This window comes from Camarhynchus parvulus, chromosome 5, assembly GCF_901933205.1.
Source record: "Camarhynchus parvulus chromosome 5, STF_HiC, whole genome shotgun sequence".
Lineage (NCBI taxonomy): Eukaryota > Metazoa > Chordata > Aves > Passeriformes > Thraupidae > Camarhynchus > Camarhynchus parvulus.
Genome location: NC_044575.1, coordinates 39,837,992 through 39,858,604, shown reverse-complemented (window position 1 = coordinate 39,858,604; position 20,613 = coordinate 39,837,992). Strand labels below are relative to the sequence as shown.

General features: G+C 40.8%; 1 protein-coding gene across 2 annotated transcripts; it reads right to left on the bottom strand.

Annotated features, from left to right (window-relative positions):
* Positions 1 to 11,536: 11,536 nt before the first annotated feature.
* Positions 11,537 to 19,913, bottom strand: CIPC (CLOCK interacting pacemaker). Of its 2 annotated transcripts, none has more exons than XM_030950076.1 (4): positions 19,854 to 19,913; positions 17,799 to 17,973; positions 16,735 to 16,904; positions 11,537 to 13,295 (listed from the first exon to the last, which is right to left on the bottom strand). In XM_030950076.1, exons 1-4 carry the CDS (start codon positions 19,890 to 19,892, stop codon positions 12,417 to 12,419), a joined length of 1,263 nt encoding a protein of 420 aa, XP_030805936.1. In that variant the 5' UTR covers positions 19,893 to 19,913; the 3' UTR covers positions 11,537 to 12,416. The 2 variants fall into 2 exon arrangements, with proteins under 2 accessions (XP_030805936.1, XP_030805937.1); XM_030950077.1 differs by lacking the exon at positions 19,854 to 19,913 and adding an exon at positions 19,481 to 19,847.
* Between the last annotated feature and the right edge of the window lie 700 nt (positions 19,914 to 20,613).

Genomic DNA, 20,613 nt, shown 5'->3' with positions numbered 1-20,613 from the left:
GACACTGCAGTCTTGGGCAGCTTATGACACTTGGCACCTGCTGCCACAGTGCCTTGGGCTGTAAAGCTCCTTAGGGCTGCACACTGAGAAGGGCAAAACAACTCAGGTTTCTGTGGGCCACTCTGCAAGGACAGAATCCATCCAGTGCAACATTAGCTGTCCACGAAGCCTGCTGCCTCTTCACATCAGGGCTGGGTCATACCTGGCCCATGTCAGGGTTACAGCTGTCTGCCCTTACCACAAAATTTCAGTCCTTGCAGAAGCACAGATAGATCCCAGTTTGAGTCACTGCAGCACAGTCATGAGCAGCTATTCTTCCTGTCAGACCTGTGTTACTGGCTGGAAATTGCTGCATCACCATTCTACGCAGCTAAATGGTTCATTTGCAGCAGAATACTGGATTTCAGCAGTCGTGGTGGGACTTTCAGATGGCCACAGCCTTTACAGTTAAGATCCTCTGGGATGGAAAGAGCTATAAAAATGTAACACTAGACCGACCCTGTATATTGACTTCTTTCTCTGCTTATTCCTAAGTGTGCAAACTGCCCTGTTTGGGGTAGTGGTCCTGCAGGAGCAGTTAAGAGTATTTTTTTTAATTAGTCAGCTGCCCTGACATCCCTTCCTTGTCATACCTTTCTATACCTACAGAAATCCTTGGCAAGAAAATATAACAGGGCTCAACAACTGTGAATAGAACCTTTGCTCTTAGCTATGATTTATTAAATGAAGGCTGAGCTCAATGGCAATGTCACAAATTCTAAATCTGTTCAATGACTCTAAAGTTTTCTAAGGATAAATAATAAAAGCTTCTCATCTTCTGTACTTAAGGAGTCATTACTTACTATTTGCATTTCATAACATAGCAGCTGCAATAGCAAATATATTTTGGAACATGATATCTTGTGACAATGTCTAAATACTTGCAAAGGTTTTAAAAATAAAGCACTTAGGCTTCTCTGGCTTTGGAAAATCAGATGACCACCAGATTTCTTCTCTGGTAATGCTAGTGTCTGAAGTAAAAACTCCCTGTTGCTAAAGACCTTGCACAGAAACCACAGACATTTGCTTAGTGGCTTGTCTATTTTAAGTGGGATTATCTGAAAAAATGGTCTCACCTCTAAGGTCTCAGAAGTCTTTGCAATGGCAGTATAGAGGAAATGAGGGGATGCAAATCTGAAGTAAACCAGAAATCAGTTCTTATGTACAGTAAGAATCTCATAAAAAGTAAGTAGTGCATGGTGTTCCTCTCCATACTGCACTGCCGGGCGGCCCTGAAGGCCTGCATGCCACAAGGTCTTCATTAGACATCCTCAGAGGATGTAGAGTTAAAATGTAGAAGTAATAAGGCACAGGGAGCATAGGAGAAAAGATGATGTGAAATAGCATTTATCTTAAGAAATAGCCAGCTCAAGGGAGATGATCACAGTCTAAAAATACATTCAAGGAGACAGACTGAATGAATGAGAAGACTCATTAACTGTAAGGATATAGCTGGAGGAGGACAAGCAGTCCTGGACTGAAAGAAAAGCTGAGGTCGAAAGCAATCAGAGAAAGTGGCCCCAGTGAGAGCAGAAGTGATGTGATGTGCGTAGGGATGATGAAAGCCATCAGGCAGTATGAGGTATGACAACAATTTCAAGTTAACTTCATTGATTGTTGGCTGAGTGGACACAAAGAAAGTTAAGAAAACTCATTGTTAATCACTTCCTGCTCAAAAAACCTCAAAGCCCCAGCAAACCAAAAGGTTTTTCTTTCTTGAACAGCAAATTATGTTACAAGGAGGACATGCATGGATAGAAACCATAACCAGCAACAGCAGAGCCCATATAATTCTCTTTGAGTTCTTTAAAGACAAGACAGAGCTATCATAGTTGGAGTAAAGTAATGACCTACTTGTGCAGTACAAATGAAGGGAGAAGAAAATTTAAACCTATGTGGGGTCTCTGTGTCCTGCTTGATACTTAAACCTATGGAAATGTGCCAGACAACAAACAGCAAGGTGGTCTTTAATAATGACATATCCAGATGTGGGGTTTTTGATTTTCCAGCTCTTTTCTGGAAAACCAGGGGAATAAAGAATCATTGGAGATTACACCAAAAGTCAGCAAACATGGACCAAAGAGTGCTTCAGTCCTCTTATGGAGCTGTCCTGGCAGCAGCCTTGTCTTCATTACACCAAAGAGCTTTTAGCATTGGTTGTCCTGCTGAATCTAACAGGCAAGTGATGTCAGAGCTCCAGCATGCCAGTCCCATGTCTCTTATGTTTTTGGAGCATGATTTTTCTAGTCTCCCCAGATGTTTACAAATAAAAATTTTAAGTTCTCAAGTGTGTAGTGGGTTGACTCTGGGTGGACACCAGACACCAACCAAAGCCCCTCTATTACTTCCCTCTGCATCTGGACAGGGGAGAGAAAATATAACTAAGGAAGGGTTCATGGGTTGAGATAAGGACTTGGAGAGATCACTTACCAACTACTGTCTTGGGTAAAAGAGATTCGAATTGGGGATATTAATTGAATTTATTAGTAGCAAAATCAGAGCAGGATGATAAGTAGTAAAATAAATTTTAAAAACACCTTCTCCGCACCCCTCTTCCCCCTCCTTCCTGAGATCTACCCCCTCTCCCCCAGAGCAGTGCAGAGAGGTGGGGAATGGGGGTTATGGTCAGTTCATCACTTGTTATTTCTGCTGCCAGCCAGGGACAGGAGTCCCTCCTCTGCTGCAATGTGGGGTCCCTCTCATTGGAGACAATCCCTCACAAATTTCTCCAATGTAAGTCCATCCCATGGGCAACAATTTTGCATGAACTGCTGCAGCATGGGTCACTCTTCCATGGGATATAGCCCTTTAGGCAGAGCCTGCTACAGCATGGGTCCCCACGAGGTCTCAAGTCCTACCAGCAAACCTGCTCCAGTGTGGGCTCCTCTCTCCACGTGTCTGCAGGTCCCTGCCAGGAGCTTGTCCCAGCACAGGCCTCCCACAGGTTCACAGCCTCCTCTCAGGCATCCACCTGCTCTGGTGTGGGTCTCTCCCACAGGCTGCAGGTGGATCCCTATAGCCCTGTGGCCCTCTGTGGGCTGCAGGGTGACAGCTGCCTCACCATGGTCTTCACATGGGCTACAGGGCAATCTTGGCTCTGGCACCTGGAACACTTCCTCCCTCTGCTCCACTTGGTGTCCTGCAGACTCATTCCTGTCATGTATTCTCACCCCACACTTCTCTGACTGCAATTACATCTGCTCAACAATTTTTTTTTCTTCTCAAATATGTTATCACAGAGATGTTACTATAATTCCTGATTGGCTCAGCCTTAGCAGCACATACATCTTGTAGCCACCTGGCATTGACTCTGCTGGACATGGAGGAAGCTTCTGGCAGTGTCTCACAGAAGACACCCTGTAACCTCTCCACTATCAAAACCTGGTCATGCAGACTCAATATACAGCGTCATACACTGTTTGCACAGTGCCTCATTTAACAGGTTGCCAGTCACCTCCATAGTTGTTCCAGAGTTGTTATCAATTAAAAATAAATGGAGTATGTTGATCAATTTACTTCACAAGAGGCAAGGCAGGGGCAATAGAGGCAAGACTGTGCCCCTAAAGTTTCTTCAAGGCATGCAAAAATTCCATTCATTAATGGACTATGATAGATTAGAAGCCATCTGAGATTATTTAAAAAATTCATACTGTCTCAAAAGTCAGTACTTAGAAGTCCTGATCCTTTTTAACTTAGGCTCTGACAAACCCCAGCATCTCTCCAACAAAATTGTGTAGACTATGTAAATACATGAAAGCAAGCAGGACAGAAGCTTCATAGATGAAGACAATAATGAAAACACTCAGTCCTACAGGTAGCAGAGAACTGTATCCCAGTCCAGGAGAAAAGATTTGAGCATATTCTTAGCTTCTAGCATAGACATAATCCCACAGCTGCAGCTGCACTACTCACACCCTTCATTTTATTAATGTGCTTTCCAGGTATGCTGGTTAGAGTGCAGTAATCAATGACTTGCAGGACTGCATTGAAGGCATTTTTCTGACTTCGAATATTGTATTTTTTAGATAGAATAATGACATCTGATAAGTCTCCAGACTTTTGACCCCACTTTCATATATTGCATTATTACATGTTACATGAAGAGGTTTACATGCTGGAAAGGAAAATTACATGCATGGGCATAAATTAATACATGATGGAGGGGCACAATAGATGTCTGTTTTCACCACAAAAAGTTTTTTTAGTGTCCCAACACAGGCAGCTATCACTTTATCCCTTCCTCTAGCCTTATTAACCTTGAGATATTTATAAAAGTTTCCCTGCCTAGGCACAGAAGTAGCGATTTTTGTCAGCTATATTTTTTCTTTTCAGTTTTCCAAACCATAAGAAAACAGTTTCTATACTCACTTGTGGAATTACATTAGGGAAATTAACCCAGTGAGTATGTGGTTTAATCTATTAACATGAAACAAAATGTAGGTTATTATAACTAAACAAATGCTCAGCCTTTAGAAAATCTAGCACCAGAACCATGGTAGCCCACAGCCATGACTTGTTGTTCCAATTCTTATACAAGGAACTTGAAGCACTTTTGAATAGGGAATGAGTTTTGTTTTTCTCATTTTACAGCTGAGAAGATAAAAGTGACTTCTACAAGGGGAAACAAGAAACTGAGCCTGGGGCCATATCAATTCCAGCCATATGTTATTGTTTGAATTATTTAATGCAGCAGTACCAATGCCAGTGCCAAGTGCTTTTGAGGTGGGTGTGATTTGTGGGATTAAAGTGACAAATTTAAGACTACAGCATATTTTTTGGCTGGAAGAGAGGAAGGAGCACTCCATGAAAGCAGCAAGTTAGTTCCTCTTCACCACCAAGATACATTTCAGCTTATATATCTAAATCAAATGGGCAAAAAAATCTTTGTGCTTAAAAATAGATTTTTAAAAGGAAACCCGGAAAACTGGTCTACTGTGTGGACAGTTACATTGAAATCTATTTTCACGCATCTGTGAGAAAAATCTTTGGTAGCATTGGTGTTCAGTATTCTTTTCCTTTCCCTTGCCTTTGTTCTTTCTCCTTTACTAACAGCTGCCACCTACTTATGGCATTAATTTTGTGGAATTTACTTCATCTTTTTCCACTTTCTTCTTGCCAAGTTGCCGAGATTTTAGGTATCAGCCATATGGCAACCAGTCCCTCACTCAAAGTTCTCTTATTTTATCTTCTACCTGATGTGACAATTTAGACTGTAGAAAAGCAACGGAAAATTACAGTGCATTGACAACAGTATGTGATTTAAAACAAATACTTTCTCATGCCAAGGAAATAGGGAACATTAATAGTAATCTCTAAAGCAAGACTGAGAGCTGATGCTAAACATTGTAAATATTGCATTTTCATCAAGATCTTTTTTGAGTTAACTAGAAAGACACTGGGGCAAATCGAAGTTCAAAAGCATATGTTAGACAGTCAATGCTCTTGGCACTTGTAGGGCATTAGGTGTGAACACAATTGCCAGTGTCAATTTCATGCTGTTATGTCTGCTTAAGTTAGAGAAGTTCTCACCTGGAACTTGGGTGCCATGGAATTGTATGAAGATCCAAGAAGAACTGAGTGCTGCTATACTTGTTCTCATCCCAAACAGAAAACAATCTCAGGCAAATTGAGGCTTATTTTTAATTATGTTTATATTTTGAAGGGGCCTAAGATGGATGCAATAGCCCATTTACTGAAAAATGATGTGTTAAGGACTGATCTTACATCAGAACAGGGTGTGATAAAGAAATTACAAAAGCATGCCCAAAGATAATCTATGCTGTGGAGGACAATGGAGTGTTTTCCTCCCTTCCCCATACTAATATGACAGGTAGGCAGTGACTTGTTATTGTCATTATATTTTATGAAACAGTAAATGTCTGCGTGGCTACTAAGCACTTGGTTGTTACTGAGATGACTGCCAGAGCAGTGAGATGAAGCAAGAATGTGGCACTCCTCTGAGGAATTCATCTGTAGATGAACAGATGTCATAATATGGAAAGAGCAAAAGTGGTATCAAGGCATCCCTTGCCCCCTGGAATGGAAGGCATCCATCTTCTTCCACTCACCCAACAGAGCTCGCTGATACACATTTCACATCAGATGGCTCTAGTGTCACAGGCTGGTAGGTGTTTAGATGACAAAGAAGCAATGGAATTTGAAAACAACAAGCCTTAGAAACTGCATTTATCCTTCCCATAACCTCAGTGGCTCCAGGATCAGGCAGAGGCAGTGCATCACTCTGCTTCTCCTAACACCACTGCTTTAAGTTTGGCTGCAGAAAAAATTGTACGGGGTAACAATTTTAACGTGCGGGCAAGTTTGACCTTTGCATCCCAGTCTTTCAAAGAAATAGAGACTTTGACCATAAGGTGTGTGTCCAGACTGCACAGCTTGTTTCTGAACTGCTAGAAGGTAGTCAGTGCCATTGGTTTATCTGTGCACCACCGTCTCCTCAATGTCAACATCTGCCTTAACTACAGTCTCTCAACGTTCTCTGCCCAAACGCTGCTACTGCACAGGACCAGGAGCACTACAGCAACAGACCTCAGTGCAGTTACTTGCTTTCTTCTGTCCCAGTTTGGGTTGGCTGCAGCTCCCTTTATGCATCTGGAGGCGTTTCACTATTTAGATGATTACCATCAAGCTCAGACTTTCATCCTTGCACAATAAGGATCAGTTTGCAATCAAATGTTTTGGAATGCTTTCTGGCCATTTATCACACAACTAATCTAAGCAACCCCCTTTCAGAATGTTCTAAAAAAGCATTAATGTGTAAGTGTTCTACAAGCATGTTTAGTGATAGGATGTTGAACAGTGAAAACCATTTTCACTTTGACACAGACTATCCTATTCTGACTTCTGAGCACGTTTGGATAGGTATAACATTATCATTTGCATGGGAGACAATATTTAGCAAGAACTCAAAACAATAGGCACTGCTAACATTCACCCCAGGTAAAACAGCTTTGCCACTGTCCAGTCGTATTTCACACTTTGCACACTAAATGCTGCTCATTTCACTGCACTGAACTCTGCCTCTGGCAAATGTAGAACAGGACCTATACAGAACCATAATGTCCTATGCCAAACAAAACCACTGATTTTTTTTTTAAGCTAGAATTTTTAAGGTGAAGGAATGGTATTTGTACTCACTAAGCCAGCAATTTTCTCAGGAGAGGCTGTTTCATCCTCACTTACTTGGAATCTATTAGCCTCCTCTGCCACTGCAAACAACTGAGCAGTTTTGATTGGTTATGTGGGTTTCTGCATCATCAGCATGAGGTGGTTGAACCACTCATCAAAGTTGGGGTCCTGCTTCTTGTACAACCCAAAACAACGCAGGTGAAGGAAATGAAGGTTTACCTCATTTCTTTAGAGAAATAACATCTTCCCTCTTTCCCACAGTCCAGACTATTTCCACAGTGCTTGAGGTTCACTGAAAAATGAATGCTATGACTAACACTGAAAAACACTTAAGCTTTCAGCCAAAAGACTTTTTCATTTTCAAAAAAACCCACTTGAGTTTTTCACTGAAAACATACAGATTTTTCAAGCAGTCCTATTTATTAAAAACCACTAAGGACTGGTTTTCTGTCTGTTACTGGACTTCTGAGTTGTGGCCTAAGTACGTGGCCTAAAAAAAATCCATACTACTGCTATGGAAAGAAGTAAGATTGTGTTAAGTGAGCATGGTAAAGAAGCATTTCAGTTCCCATTAACTAAATTAATTTAATCACAATAAGAACATGAAGAAAACAATAAAGAATTTGATGAAACTCCCCTTTTGGCCCTGCAAAGTCCATTTCCTCAATTTCTTAATATGTATGAGATGCTGAAGAAATCTTTGCTGGCAGGGCTTCAGTTTAAGATAAAAATTATAATGCTGCAGCACACAATGGCAAAAGCATTTCACAAAAACTCCTGTTGAGCAATTAGAAAAAAGATATATTGTTCCCCTCAGATCATAAGAGTAGCTTGATTTTTACTTCAAAAAGTAATTCAGAACATTTCAAACAGCAGTTATTACGCATTTTAAATTAAGCAAGTCTGAATAAGTTGTGACTGAAAATTTGACAGAGCTAATCAAGAAGCTCTCTGGATCACCAATACTATTTAAATGAATTTCCCACTTCTAGGAAAGATTTCAGAGGACTGAGGGGAGGAAAGAACTAATACAGCATCAACTTTTCAGTAAGTAGGTAGACTGATTTAAATTGACATAGCAGAAAACGGAAAGAAAATAATGGAGTAAGCCATGATTTTTGATCATTCCAGGACATAGAAAGCAAAACTAATTGAAACTAATAAAGCTTACAAGAAATAGAGCTGGTCAGATAGAACTGACTCCTTATATTGATCAGCTAGAATTCAAAATTGGTTGAAGACAAAGCCAACACACATGTAGTATTTCTATTACTGATGGGCATTTAAAAGTGTGCCACATGACAGACTGAAGCCAGATTTATACAAAATTAACTGTCTGGTATGAAATATGTTGCAATTATGGTTTCTGAATTATATAAAGATATCCATTAAGCACAATTGTCTGTTATTATTTTAAAAATTGGTTCTTTACTATATCATTATTTAATATTATTTTCCATAATTGAAATATAAGATAGAATTACCTTTCAAATCTCATCTAAAGATGAAAAAGTTTCAAAGGAGAGAAGCAGAGAAAACTAATGAATACAACTGGCCACTGCCTACAACCAGCTTGCTTTTTTGGCTGCAAACTGCATTCAAAGAAATGTAGAAACATACAGGGGGTCACCAACCACAGAAGCAACAGGCACAGGGATTATTTATATTTCAAATCTGATGTCACAACCAAGACTGTTATAAAAATGAGGCAGAGGAGCAGTAGGGAGAGTTGTTACTATACAATTCTTTTAGCAGTCCTGTTTTGATATTAGTGTTCCAATTAAAAATGCATTTAAATTATTGTAAAGGATCCAAAGGAGAGTGCCACGAACAGAGGATCCAGAAGACTTGAATCTATTTACTTATTTTTAAAAAGAAAGCTGAAGAGTGACTTGTTCAGTTTGAAAATGCCTACAGTGAAAAAAGCAACCACACCATGCACTTCAGTTTAGCAGACAAAAGATAAAAGATCTGACAGCTGAATATAGAAAGATGACAAATTCAGGCTCAATGTAAGAGGCATGTGTTTAATAGTAAGTAATAATACTTTAAACAATTTGAGTGGATTCTTAATAGTAGGAGCTTTCAAATCAATGCAGGATACTTCTTCTAAGAACAGCTTTAGTTCAAACAAGAATTTGAGGAAGCTTTGGAAACTGCTCAGCAAGAGAGCAGACTGAACACATGCTGTTTCCTTCTGCCTTCTGAATCAGATTACACTGGAACTGTTAAATTTTTCTTATGAAAATACCTCAAAGGAGGTAGAATTAAAAAGGGAAGAGAAGCAGGCATGAGCATTTTAGACACATAGGACCATGCAATACAGCTGGGACTATATGGCTGCATTTCACCACAACCTGAAAGAAGCATCACCTAGGTACAGCAAGGGTGTAAAATTGTGTAGGTAGGGAGGGACCCTACATTTTTGTACTAGAAATTATGAAAATGAAAGCAGGAACAGCAGGCTATGTTCAATCTAGTGGATGCCAGAAATTTTGCATGCCAGGAGATTGCTCAGCCCAAGCCTACAGGGGTACTGTTTCATTCAGACTGTTTTTATCATGAGAAAGAAAAATAAGACAGATGCAATGCACCTGAAAGAATTCACCTTTTTTGGCCTTGGTGAAATAAAGGTGAAGATGTGCGACACATTGCAGATAAACTTAATCATGTAAAGGAAAACGTATTCGGAAGAGACAGAAACCTGAGATTTTCCTGCTTGAATTGTATCCATACTTTTGTGAAGATAAAATTTGCAAAAACTGAGTTTCTAGTCTCAGGAAATAAAATTATTCCAATTGATGGCACTCCTTTTGGGATATAAGGCAATGAGATTCAACTTGTCCTGTCTGGTGTCAAGTAAGAGCTTTGAACAGAATCTCTTGTATCTTAGGAGAAGATCTCATGCCATGAGGCTGCTGGATGTTTTGAGCATCACTGTCTAGTTATCCCTGCAAGTCATGTTTGACAAAAGAAAGACCACATAAAGACAGCCACATTTTGAAGAAATGTGTGTGTTTTGGTGAAAAGCTGGTATACAGAATTGGTTGGAGAATTTTCTTCAAGAGAAGAGTGTAACATTTTTTACTCCAGTAATTCTTTCAGTAGCCAAGATTCTTACTTCACAATTTCAAACTTCTGCATACCCAGCTGACAGGATTAAGACACAGCGTAGGAGTTCACCCTGCACAGACGGTGAGCATAATGTACAGTTATCATGGAGACAACAGCTCAGCGACGGAAAAATCCTTCCAGGTTGTTCATGACAGATCTATGGCAATGGTCACCCACGACAATGTATTTTTGGAGTTCTGTAAAGCCCATTTCTATGCATGCTCCTCCCAGAGACCCTTTAATTCATAGATACTGTTAAAGCTCACATGACTCTCTTCAGAGAGATACATCATAGTATCACTTTTGTATCTGCGCTTTCCCACATGGGCAACATGCTGCTGTGGAGCTGTATTTACAGCATGCTTTGGAACCAGGGACTATGCAGCTCAACAGCAGTAAATAACCCACAAACTTTTCAAGTACATACTTTATTTCATTCATATTTCACAGTCAATGTCTGTAAAGTTGTAGCAAAAAGGTCATGTTCTATAACAGAGGTGTTAGGCTACTGTATTCAGAGCTAGTAACGGGCTTTGAAAGTACAGAAAATACCTACATTCCAACTAGAACAGTAGAATTTCAAAAAGACATAGTAAAAGTAATCAAAAATACCAACATTTATTAAAACTTACTACAAAAACCAGTCTGTCTGACACATCAAGCTACCCCACTTGTAAGTTGTCAGCAACAGCTGAAGCTACAGCAGGCCATCTGATTTATTAGACCAAGACTGTCTTCAGCTAACTTCTTAATACCAAATCTGCTGCTTTGAGGATCAAAAGCAACTCTGAGTTCACTGCTTACAGTTTCCATTCAGAGGCTAACAATTCTCTTCAAATTTACTGGACCACTTTCAGATCCTGCCCAGAATCTGGACTTATCCTGGTCCTGATGTAGCTAACTAATTTTCCAAATGCATTTCCAAGCTAACCTATTTTATTACATTGCAGCCAAGAAAGGAAAGCCCTTATTGTTTTAAAGCTTTATCAGGGCTCCCAGGAATAAAGGCAGCTAAGAAAACGGAACACAATGGTACCTGATGACACATTTATCACCAGAGACCTTCAACATCCTTATTTTCTTATAGATGTTGAATTAAGGTTTCCCATTATCCAGGGATATGCTTCCTAAGGAGCCCCAGATTTAAGTATGAGTTCCAGAGTGGATTTTTCTAGTTCAGTAAATACTATTTAAGTCTGGACTGATGCCCAGTAGGAGATTTCTAACCAGCTGCTGAACTTTATTCACAGATTTATTGAACATATATTTATACAAATTACACCAGCAGAAAGGCCCATTAGCTGTAAGCACACCCACTTCAGCCCACCCTCCATACTGTCAGAGAAAAAGTCCATGTGGTACTATAAGCACTACGAGAGATTTCCACCAGCTAAGTCTCCCTAAGTCAGAGGGTACTGCCCTGCAAAGCAAGTTTTTCATTCCTTTATACTCTATTAGAGGAGTGGAAACAGAATGGAGAAGGTCACTGGTAGATTCATTTTTCCTTGTCTCAAACAGCTATGACTGGACTTCATTTTTTCTGCCTCCCTTTCATCTCTACATACCCTGAGCCCATCATCTTGTTTTCTAGGGCAACCGCTTCCTAAAAATACATATTCTGAACTTCAAATTCTCCTCTCTATTCAATTTCTCTAAATTAAAAAAATAAGGAAGGGGATGGGAGAAGGACTTATTTCACCTCACACCAACTCCCTCCACCTACTAGGAACAGATGATGGCCCAACAGTGGGGCCTGTTCTGCTGCTGCACTCTCAGAAACAACTATCCGAAGATGGGAATAAGAAGATGCTTGCAGAATACTGCAAATGACTGTTTTCACTTCAAGAATGGGAACATGCCAGCAGAGCACATACAAACAAACCAGACCAACAAATTACACAGAGTTAGCATGAAATTCAAGGTCACACTGCAGTACTAAGTACCCATTCTGCCTGGAACCCACCATGCTATTCCAGTCCCACAGCTGGCTCTGAAGACAAATTGTTAATGGCAATGCAACTTTACAAATCTTGGACTCAAAAAATGCTCAAGTAGAAGTCTGAGACAGGAAAAAGGAGGCACAGAAATAACTTGACCAACAGCTATGAGCATTTTTACTACATGTTGGGATAAGTGGGGTCTTCAAGGTTGCTATCAGCTTTATCAGATCCTGTTAGGGATGCTTCTAGCTCTGCCCATGACTGTGGAGCATTGTTCTTTATTGCCTCTATGAAAAGCTGTGTTTGGTGCTTCAGCTGGTCCAGCTCAGCCTGCGTCACCTGGTTCTGATGAATGAGCTCCTTGGTTTTTAAGGTGATCTCCAGCAGTCCCGACCTGCGCAGCACAACAAGCGTGTTCTGAAAGCGCCTGCACTTGCTTTGCTGCTGCAAGAGCAGCTCAGGGGTGCTGCAAATCTCTTCTGGTATCAACGGAGGGGTCCACACTGCAGAAGGCACTGCAGTCTGTGACGTACTCTCACTCTCATGAAGGGTGTACTTTGCTGCCTGCAGAGTTCCAAAAGGCAAAAGAGGAGTCAAACCTGGCACTTTCTGAGCATTGTTGGAAACACGATGAAAACCAGGAAGAGCTGACAGTTTTCCACTTGTCACCAGAGCCGAAGAACTTTGCTGGCTAGAATCCTGAGGGGTCTTAAAGCTAACTGGTAGGTCGGAAAAAGAACTAGTAGGCAAACTTGTGCTCATCAGTCCAGGAGAAGTCTCCATCTTGGGTGCTTCTGTGCAGAGTCGTTTATGGCAAGTGGTTTCCTGACATTCTTCTAGATCAAAGGAGTGATCTCTTTTGCAGGGCTGTGGTGCTATTTTGGGATAAGAATTCAGGATGGGCAGGTAATTAGTGGAGTCATTTCTCTTTTTCCCAGCAGGGTGAGGATTAATGGGAGGTGGGATCGACGGACGAAGAAACACTAGCTGTGGCTGAGCTGGAATCACTTCAAAGGATGGCTGCACAGTCCAAGACTGGAGCTGTGATGAACTCCCCTGAGAAGCACAAACAGGGAAAAATCACAAGTCTTACAAAAGTGTCATAGAAGATGATAAAAACAAATTTAAACAAAACAGGTGGACTGTGCCATTTTTCTACATTTGATATATACTGTCCAATTAATGTGTGAAGAGTTTTCTATTAAACTCATCCTTCTCTTTTTCTGACAGTGGAGTATAATGCTGGAAACAAAGCTGGAATCCATAATCCTTTTACTATGTAACAGCAGATATATTTAAAAACAATTCAATCTGAATTTATATATGCTTTCCTAAGTGAGGATTACAGTGCAAGCTTATATTGTAAAATGTTCATTAAAAAGTTCAACCCAGACTTGGGGTCAAACTACAACTGCACAGGAAAGCTGAAAAATAATCAAGCTTTCTGTTATGAAATATCTTAAGAGTCAAGGAAAGATTGCACAGACATTTAAGGAACAAAGGCTCCCTCTTTGTTGAAAGATAGCAACTCAAATCTTCTCAAATCTATTCTTATAGCAAGATTTTGAAATGGTTATTTAAGATGCACAACAGCTGCTCAGGAAGCCTTGTAATTTGAAGTACAATACACTGTTTCAGTAAATTTAAAACTATGAAACAGAAAAAAAAGGCTGATTATCAACCAATGCAAGGAGAAAAGCCTGCGGTAATCCCAGAGGAATTTAACTTCGTACCTCTGGGGAAACAGTGTGCACTGATAAACTTTAAAAGCATTTTATTTCAAGAACAACGCCCAAGGCTTTATTCCCTCCCACAAGCCATACTCTGCAATATAGGGGAAAACATAAATTTTTACAAGACATTACCTCCTTTTCCTCCAACACCTTACTACAGATCTTCATGAGAGCTTCTGGCCAAAAACATGACTGCTTTTCTCCAAAGACATAAAATGGTCTTGTAAGAGACACTATTTCTGCCTAAAGCAAAATCTCATTTCTTAATCTATTTAAGCCGTCACCGCTACAATTATACTAATATATTGTCAGCTGCTTTTCAAATTCCTTACAACTTGGAACACAACTGGCAGGCCTGCTGAAGGCACAGTTTTTAGCTACCACAAATATATATTATTATTTTTAGTCTATATTAACTCTATATTAATCTGAAATGGATATCCTTTCCACCAGTCTCATAAGTTTTAAACTGGCAAATGTTAACATGCTTTGCTAAAGTCCATTCCCCCAGTAAAGGACTTGGAACTTACCAAAAGCAGGTATTACCCACTGATTAGGACACTGAGACTTGGAGAAAAGATTCAATTACCTACTCTGACACAATGTTTCTTTGGTTCAGTGGGCAAGATGCTTATGGAATAGGGGTACAGAACAGCTACCTGTAAAAATAAATATTACTACCTTAACACAGAAGAAAGAACATTCAAAAGAAAAGTATCTGGAGATGTAAGGAGTGAAGAAGCAAATAAATACTGTAGCTATACAAACACAGGACAGAACATGTAGCCTTTAGAAGCAAGGGTTTGGAGCCAGAAGTTGCCATTAACTGCACTGCTGAACAGCACCTAGCACGGCAGAGCCCCATAATTCATTGAGGCCAAAAGAGCTGTGGTAACTGTTTATCTTGCTGTTGGGTTTCTTCCGGTCTCTGTTCTTTCTTCTTTTCCTTCTCACATAGCACTCTGCTCTAGTTCTCCTACTCAAAATCTCATTTTCAGTGGAGAAGGCCACTTTGATTTTACTAACTCTGCAAATTGTGTGTTTTGTTGCATTTTTTAATGAAAGCTAACTTCTTGATGTATCATTGTCACTTGCCTAAAAAGCCTTCCCTCTTATTAAAGACTTTTACAAGACTTACAGAAACCTTACCACAATCAGCACTGGCATTAATCACCACCTGATTTTTATTTTTTTTAGCATCATTACTGTTAGCTGTTTACATTGTGAAATTGGGCCAGCAGGTAACAACCACTGCATAGGATCACAGTGATTCCAAGATGGAAGGATGTTGCTGATGGAAACTGAAAATGGAAGAAATAAACAGCAGTAACTGGATGCCGCTATTTTTTTTTTTTTGGTCCAGCAAGCCCAACTGAGCACTGTGTTGAAAAGACCATTATACAAAGATGACCATCTGAACTAACTAGGCATAATGAAAAAAGGCAGAAAGATATTTCATTATTATTCTGAGACCTAGACTTGCTGCTTTCCTTTACTGTAGTTAACGTTTTTCAATTTGACATTATTGTCTTTAATCATATGTAGTTAGATATTACAATGCACTGCTCAAGAGAACCAAGTGTGGACCTTTTATCCATCTCAAACTCTTCCTTGCCAAATTTCCTTTTTCCTATACTACCAGGGTTTTTTATATATATGTGGTTGGACTTTTTAATATCTCTCTCTATATAAGCTACTTATTATTAGTTGCTGATTTTCTTATTTGCAACACAACCTGGAGTTTAACACTGGAATCAGTACAGGTAATGTCTTAATTTTTGTGCACTGGGCCAAAGGCTTTGGTGAAGCTTGCCTGTTCCTGACTTTACATACAAAAACTTCAGCATTTATTTACACAAGAATTTCTCCACACATCTAGGAATGTGACTATAAAATAAAATTGTTTCTTGTCAAGATAAAGCATGATGCTCAGAAAGCAGAATCACCTCCCCATAACTGCACAATCTGCTAAATACTAACAGGCAATATTAGGTCTTGCTTGTTGTCATAACAGGTTCAGAAGAAAAAAAATCAGAATTTTTATACTTTTTCCCCCTCCCACCGTATTCTCAGAAGTATTCTAGTAAAAAGCATTGAAGAACTTTTGCTCTGCTCCAAAAATGAGTGAGTACAGAGTACGAGGTCTAATAATATGACTGTACTTGTCATACCTTCTGTTAAAATGTTAAAGTTACACAGGGGGTCTCAGAGATGTGCTGGAGGAACTACACATCACAAGAATACTGAAGAACATAAATAGGGGTTGTAATTGGTGCAATGTCAGCCATCGTATGCAATTAAGTGAAACAACTATTGAAGTAGAAGTACCACAGCTAACTTCAGATAAGGATTTAACTTTTTCATTTATAACATTCACACTTCTAGAATCTAAAAATGAGGAAAAAAACCTATCATCTTATTTCACCATCTTTTTTGAATAATAAAACAACAGCAGCTTTCAAAAGCAAACCACCCTTTTCTGTTTAATCTTTGGTGCCATTCACATAACGTTCTTGAAGATGTGTTTTGGGGGGATTCCTTTGAGACAAAGAGGTTTAGGAGATGGAGCAGAGTTTCTCTATTTCACATTTCATTTTAGTGATTCCAGGTGCCTCTCAAAAGAACAGAGAATCATACTAGAACTTCTTAAATTACCTTTTTTTTCTGGACTGCAACATTACAAAATTTTTTTTGAAAGGAATTTTTTTTTTTTTAAATATTAAGAACATGCAATATTTTTCAAGATATTATTTCTTCCCTACCTGCTTAACCAACACATTTTTCATAACAACCATAGGAGACAGGGCAGGAAAGGAGCTACTTGTGGTCCTCGGGCATTGCCAAGGTCCATCCTCTGCATTCCAACACAGCGCATTCAGCACATCCTCCGAATCCGTCTGCTCCATAGCACTTGGGCATTCTGAACTTCCATCTGCAAGATGCAGAATTCAGCTGTTAGTTGTTCCACATGCAACATGCTTACATGCCTTTCAGTTCTAATATTCTGCCTCCTTCAACCAAGTTGCCATAAAGAACAATAAAGTTTAGTTCTGTAAGATCAACAAAATTAAAGCTGCTATGACAGCTGTCAGACAGCCTCTAATAAAAGGCTTTGTATTTCAGGTCAGTTCTTATACAGACATTTTCTACTCCAAAAATCTATTACTTTCTGCTCTTTTGTACTTAGTCTCCAAGGGACTGCATAGTATCATGAAGGTTACACTAGTCTAAAAACTGATACAGGAAAGCGCTACAGGCTCCGGCATTGCCGCATCCACAGTTTGCGATGCAGGCATTTGGTGTCTTGAAATTTTATCTAAAACCCAGTGAAGCAGGTATCTTTCATAGAAGTACTATTTTTTCTTGTTTAAAGGTCATTTTTGCACAGTTTTGTTGAGTACTAAAATGGCACACCATGTCTATTATTTTACTGATGTTACAACCATTACCCTCTGGTTTATCAGGCTCTACTGACAATATGGTCAGATCATAAGAGACCAGGCAACACAAACCAACAGTTCATTCATCACTGCAAAGAAAAAGTAATTTTGACATCTCCACTTCTAGACTCTAGAGTCTAAGATTATTCCATTAATTCTAAATTCCCATGCCATTCAAATTCACAGGATAAACTTTGTAATTTGGTAATGTTCTACTTCATAAAACTTTGGTGGTAAGATGATTGCAGGTGAAACCTGTCTTACATAGAAAGACTCTCTAAGGTAACACAAACTGGAAGCGGTTACTCAGATTTGTTAAACATCACCAATTAAAGCACAGGCTCAGCATGGTAACACACAAAAAAGGTAACAGTGTTCTTCTAAACCTGAATATCCGGAGTCTTTGTCAGATTCTGCTGCTGCCATACTGGAGTGATGGTTGAAGCTCTTCATTTCCCTCACTCTGCCCAACAATTCCTCACCAGTGTCAGTAGATGACTGTTTTGTCTGAATGTTTCCATTGTGCCGTGGGCAGTTTTCAACACCTTTTCCATTGAGGAACTACAGAAACAGTTAAGAACAAAAAAAGGATTTTATCTCAATCTAAAGAAAGTTCCATCACTATAAGACAACAATGGAGGATAGCTGCAGATCTCCCTTTATACTGCCAGTGATCTAACTGCAGACTTTAAGAAATATCTCAAAATGCTGAAAGAATGAAAATTCAGACCAAAAGCTAATGTCTTGGACATGTCTTTCCACCCCAAAAAGGTAAAACAAACTAAAAACTAAAGGCTATTCATAAACAACATTTATTTCAAGAACTGGAATTACTCAGGGCATTATTTATCTTACGAAAGCTTTGTTGTCCCAAGGGCTGAATTGCAAAACAAGACAGTTGTGCTGGGTGAAGCTCTTACAATAAACACAGCTGAACCTGCAAAGCTGTGATTTTGCTAACAGTTTGTTTCATTCTCAAGAGTAGAGCAAGTCATCAGAGAAAACGAATGACCAGTGAACACACCGGGGGCTAAAGAAATCTGCTGCTAAAAGAGCAACACATACTGCAATACACTCCTAGGGGAGACAGAGCCTTAGAAATGCCCACACCCAGAATGAAAACACTGAAAGGCTGAAACTAAAAGCTATGAAAATCAGAAAAATGTAGTAACATTATGACCTCCCACGCTACATACTTCTCCCGACCTTCAGCTGCTTTCTGAAGGTAGGCAGCATCCAGTAAGACTAAGTTTCTGCTTCTCTTAAAGAAGGTAATTGAGAAACTGGCTAACAGAAAACTGACAGAATTAAGTGCAGAAATTATTTCTACTATTATTTGTAGAAATTATTTTTCTATAAAGTAACCCACTGAAGTTATGTCTCAATGTTAAGTTTTATATTTTAATTACAAAAACAGGAACTCAGGAATCTGCATTATAGTCAGGCCAGCAGTCCATCAGCAGCAGTATGCAGTACAAGCTGCTTCAAATGGCATTGCAACAGACATTCTGAAATAATCTACACCAAAATGCAAGTTTCTTCTTCAGGCCCTGCCAACTTTGTTAGAAGCGTGCTCCAAAATACTGAGTCTTAGCACCAGTACCGAGTTTTGAAATGGGAATATGACTGTCTATTACAAGAATGATGGAATTATGGTCAGCAGAGGAAATTTCCTCAAGTAGCTACTTGCATCACTTTTACTTTCCATCTTCAGTCACGTTTGCCTGCCTGCTAACAGGTATGGAACAAACATGGTTACACAAGCGCAACCTAGATGCTATCCTTGCAGTGCAAGAAGTGGTTGAAGTCCTGATCCACACTTTCATCACTTAAACCTTTCCAAAACAAATGTATTTTTTAAGAAAGTGATAAGCAGAAATGCTAACCTAAAATAAAACCCCAAAAAACCAAGACCACCTCAAATCAAAACAAGAAAGAGGACTAGAAATAAAGTAAGAGCACCCCTCTGCCAACTTTGCATCAAGTGAAGCTTTAGGAAGGGCTGACACATCATCTTCTCTCACAGAAAAAGGCAAAACACCACAACTACAAATGAAAATAAACAAACCAGAAGTGCCACTCCCCCGAGGCACGGGCGTGAGAAACCTCCTGCTCATCCCCAGGCCAGAGCAGGACCTCCGCCGCGCACCGCCCTTAGAACCGGACGCCCACGCCGTCGTCCAGGGCCGTCCGTGCCGCTGATCCCACCCAACCGCCTCCCGGGCCCGCACGCCAGACTCCTGCGGCACGAGGACAGCCCGCGCAGGCGGGCCGAGCCACTCGGCTGCCGGTCCCGAGCCACCGCCCCGCCACACGGCGAGGCGCACCAGGTACAGTACAGTCCCGGGGCGCCAGGGCCCGAGCCACCGCCCGCTCACGGCCACGGCCGCGGCCGCCGCCTCCCACCGGACCGGGCCGGGCCGCGCCGGGCCGCCCCTCACCTGGGCGCGGGCCCGCGACAGCTCAGCCGCGCCGCGCATGCGCCTGCACCCGCTCCGGGCACGCCCCGCCCTCACGGCCGCCGATGGGGAGCGCGGCCGCCGCGTCCGGAGCGTGCATGCGCAGAGCGGCCGGCCGGGGTGCTGGCCGTGAGGCGGCTCCGTGCTGCGCCCGCGCCCGTGAGGGAGCCGGGCAGGCTGAGCGGAACCAGGAGTTCGGGATGGCGCTGGGCCTACCGAATGCTGTACAAAAAAGTACGAATCTTCCCCACACAGAAGGTTAGGCGTTTGTGCAGCCTCTCTCAGTCCATGAATGAGAGAGGAAATATGAGGGAAGCAGCATCAAAGAGGTCTCAAACTTGTCTCAGTGAGGAAAAACAGGGCAAAAAAAAAAAAAAAGGAATCACAGAATCAATTAGGTTGCAAAAAAAACCTCGGGTCATCGAGCCCAACCTATGACCTAACACCACCATGTGGACTAGACCAAGTGCTACATCCAATCTTAGATACTTTCAGGTACTGTGACTCCATCGCCTCCTTGGGCATCCTGTTTCAATGCCTAATAATCCTGTTTGTGAAGAAATTCCTTCTCAATTCCAACCTGAACCTGCTCTGGCACAGCTTGAGACTGTCCTCATGTCCTGTCTCTGGTTGCTGGGAGAGGAGGCCAAACCCCGTGTGGCTATAGCCTCCTGTCAGCCTCCTTGTGACAGTAACAGCATCACCCCTGAGTCTCCTTTTTTCTGGGCTGAACACCCCTTCT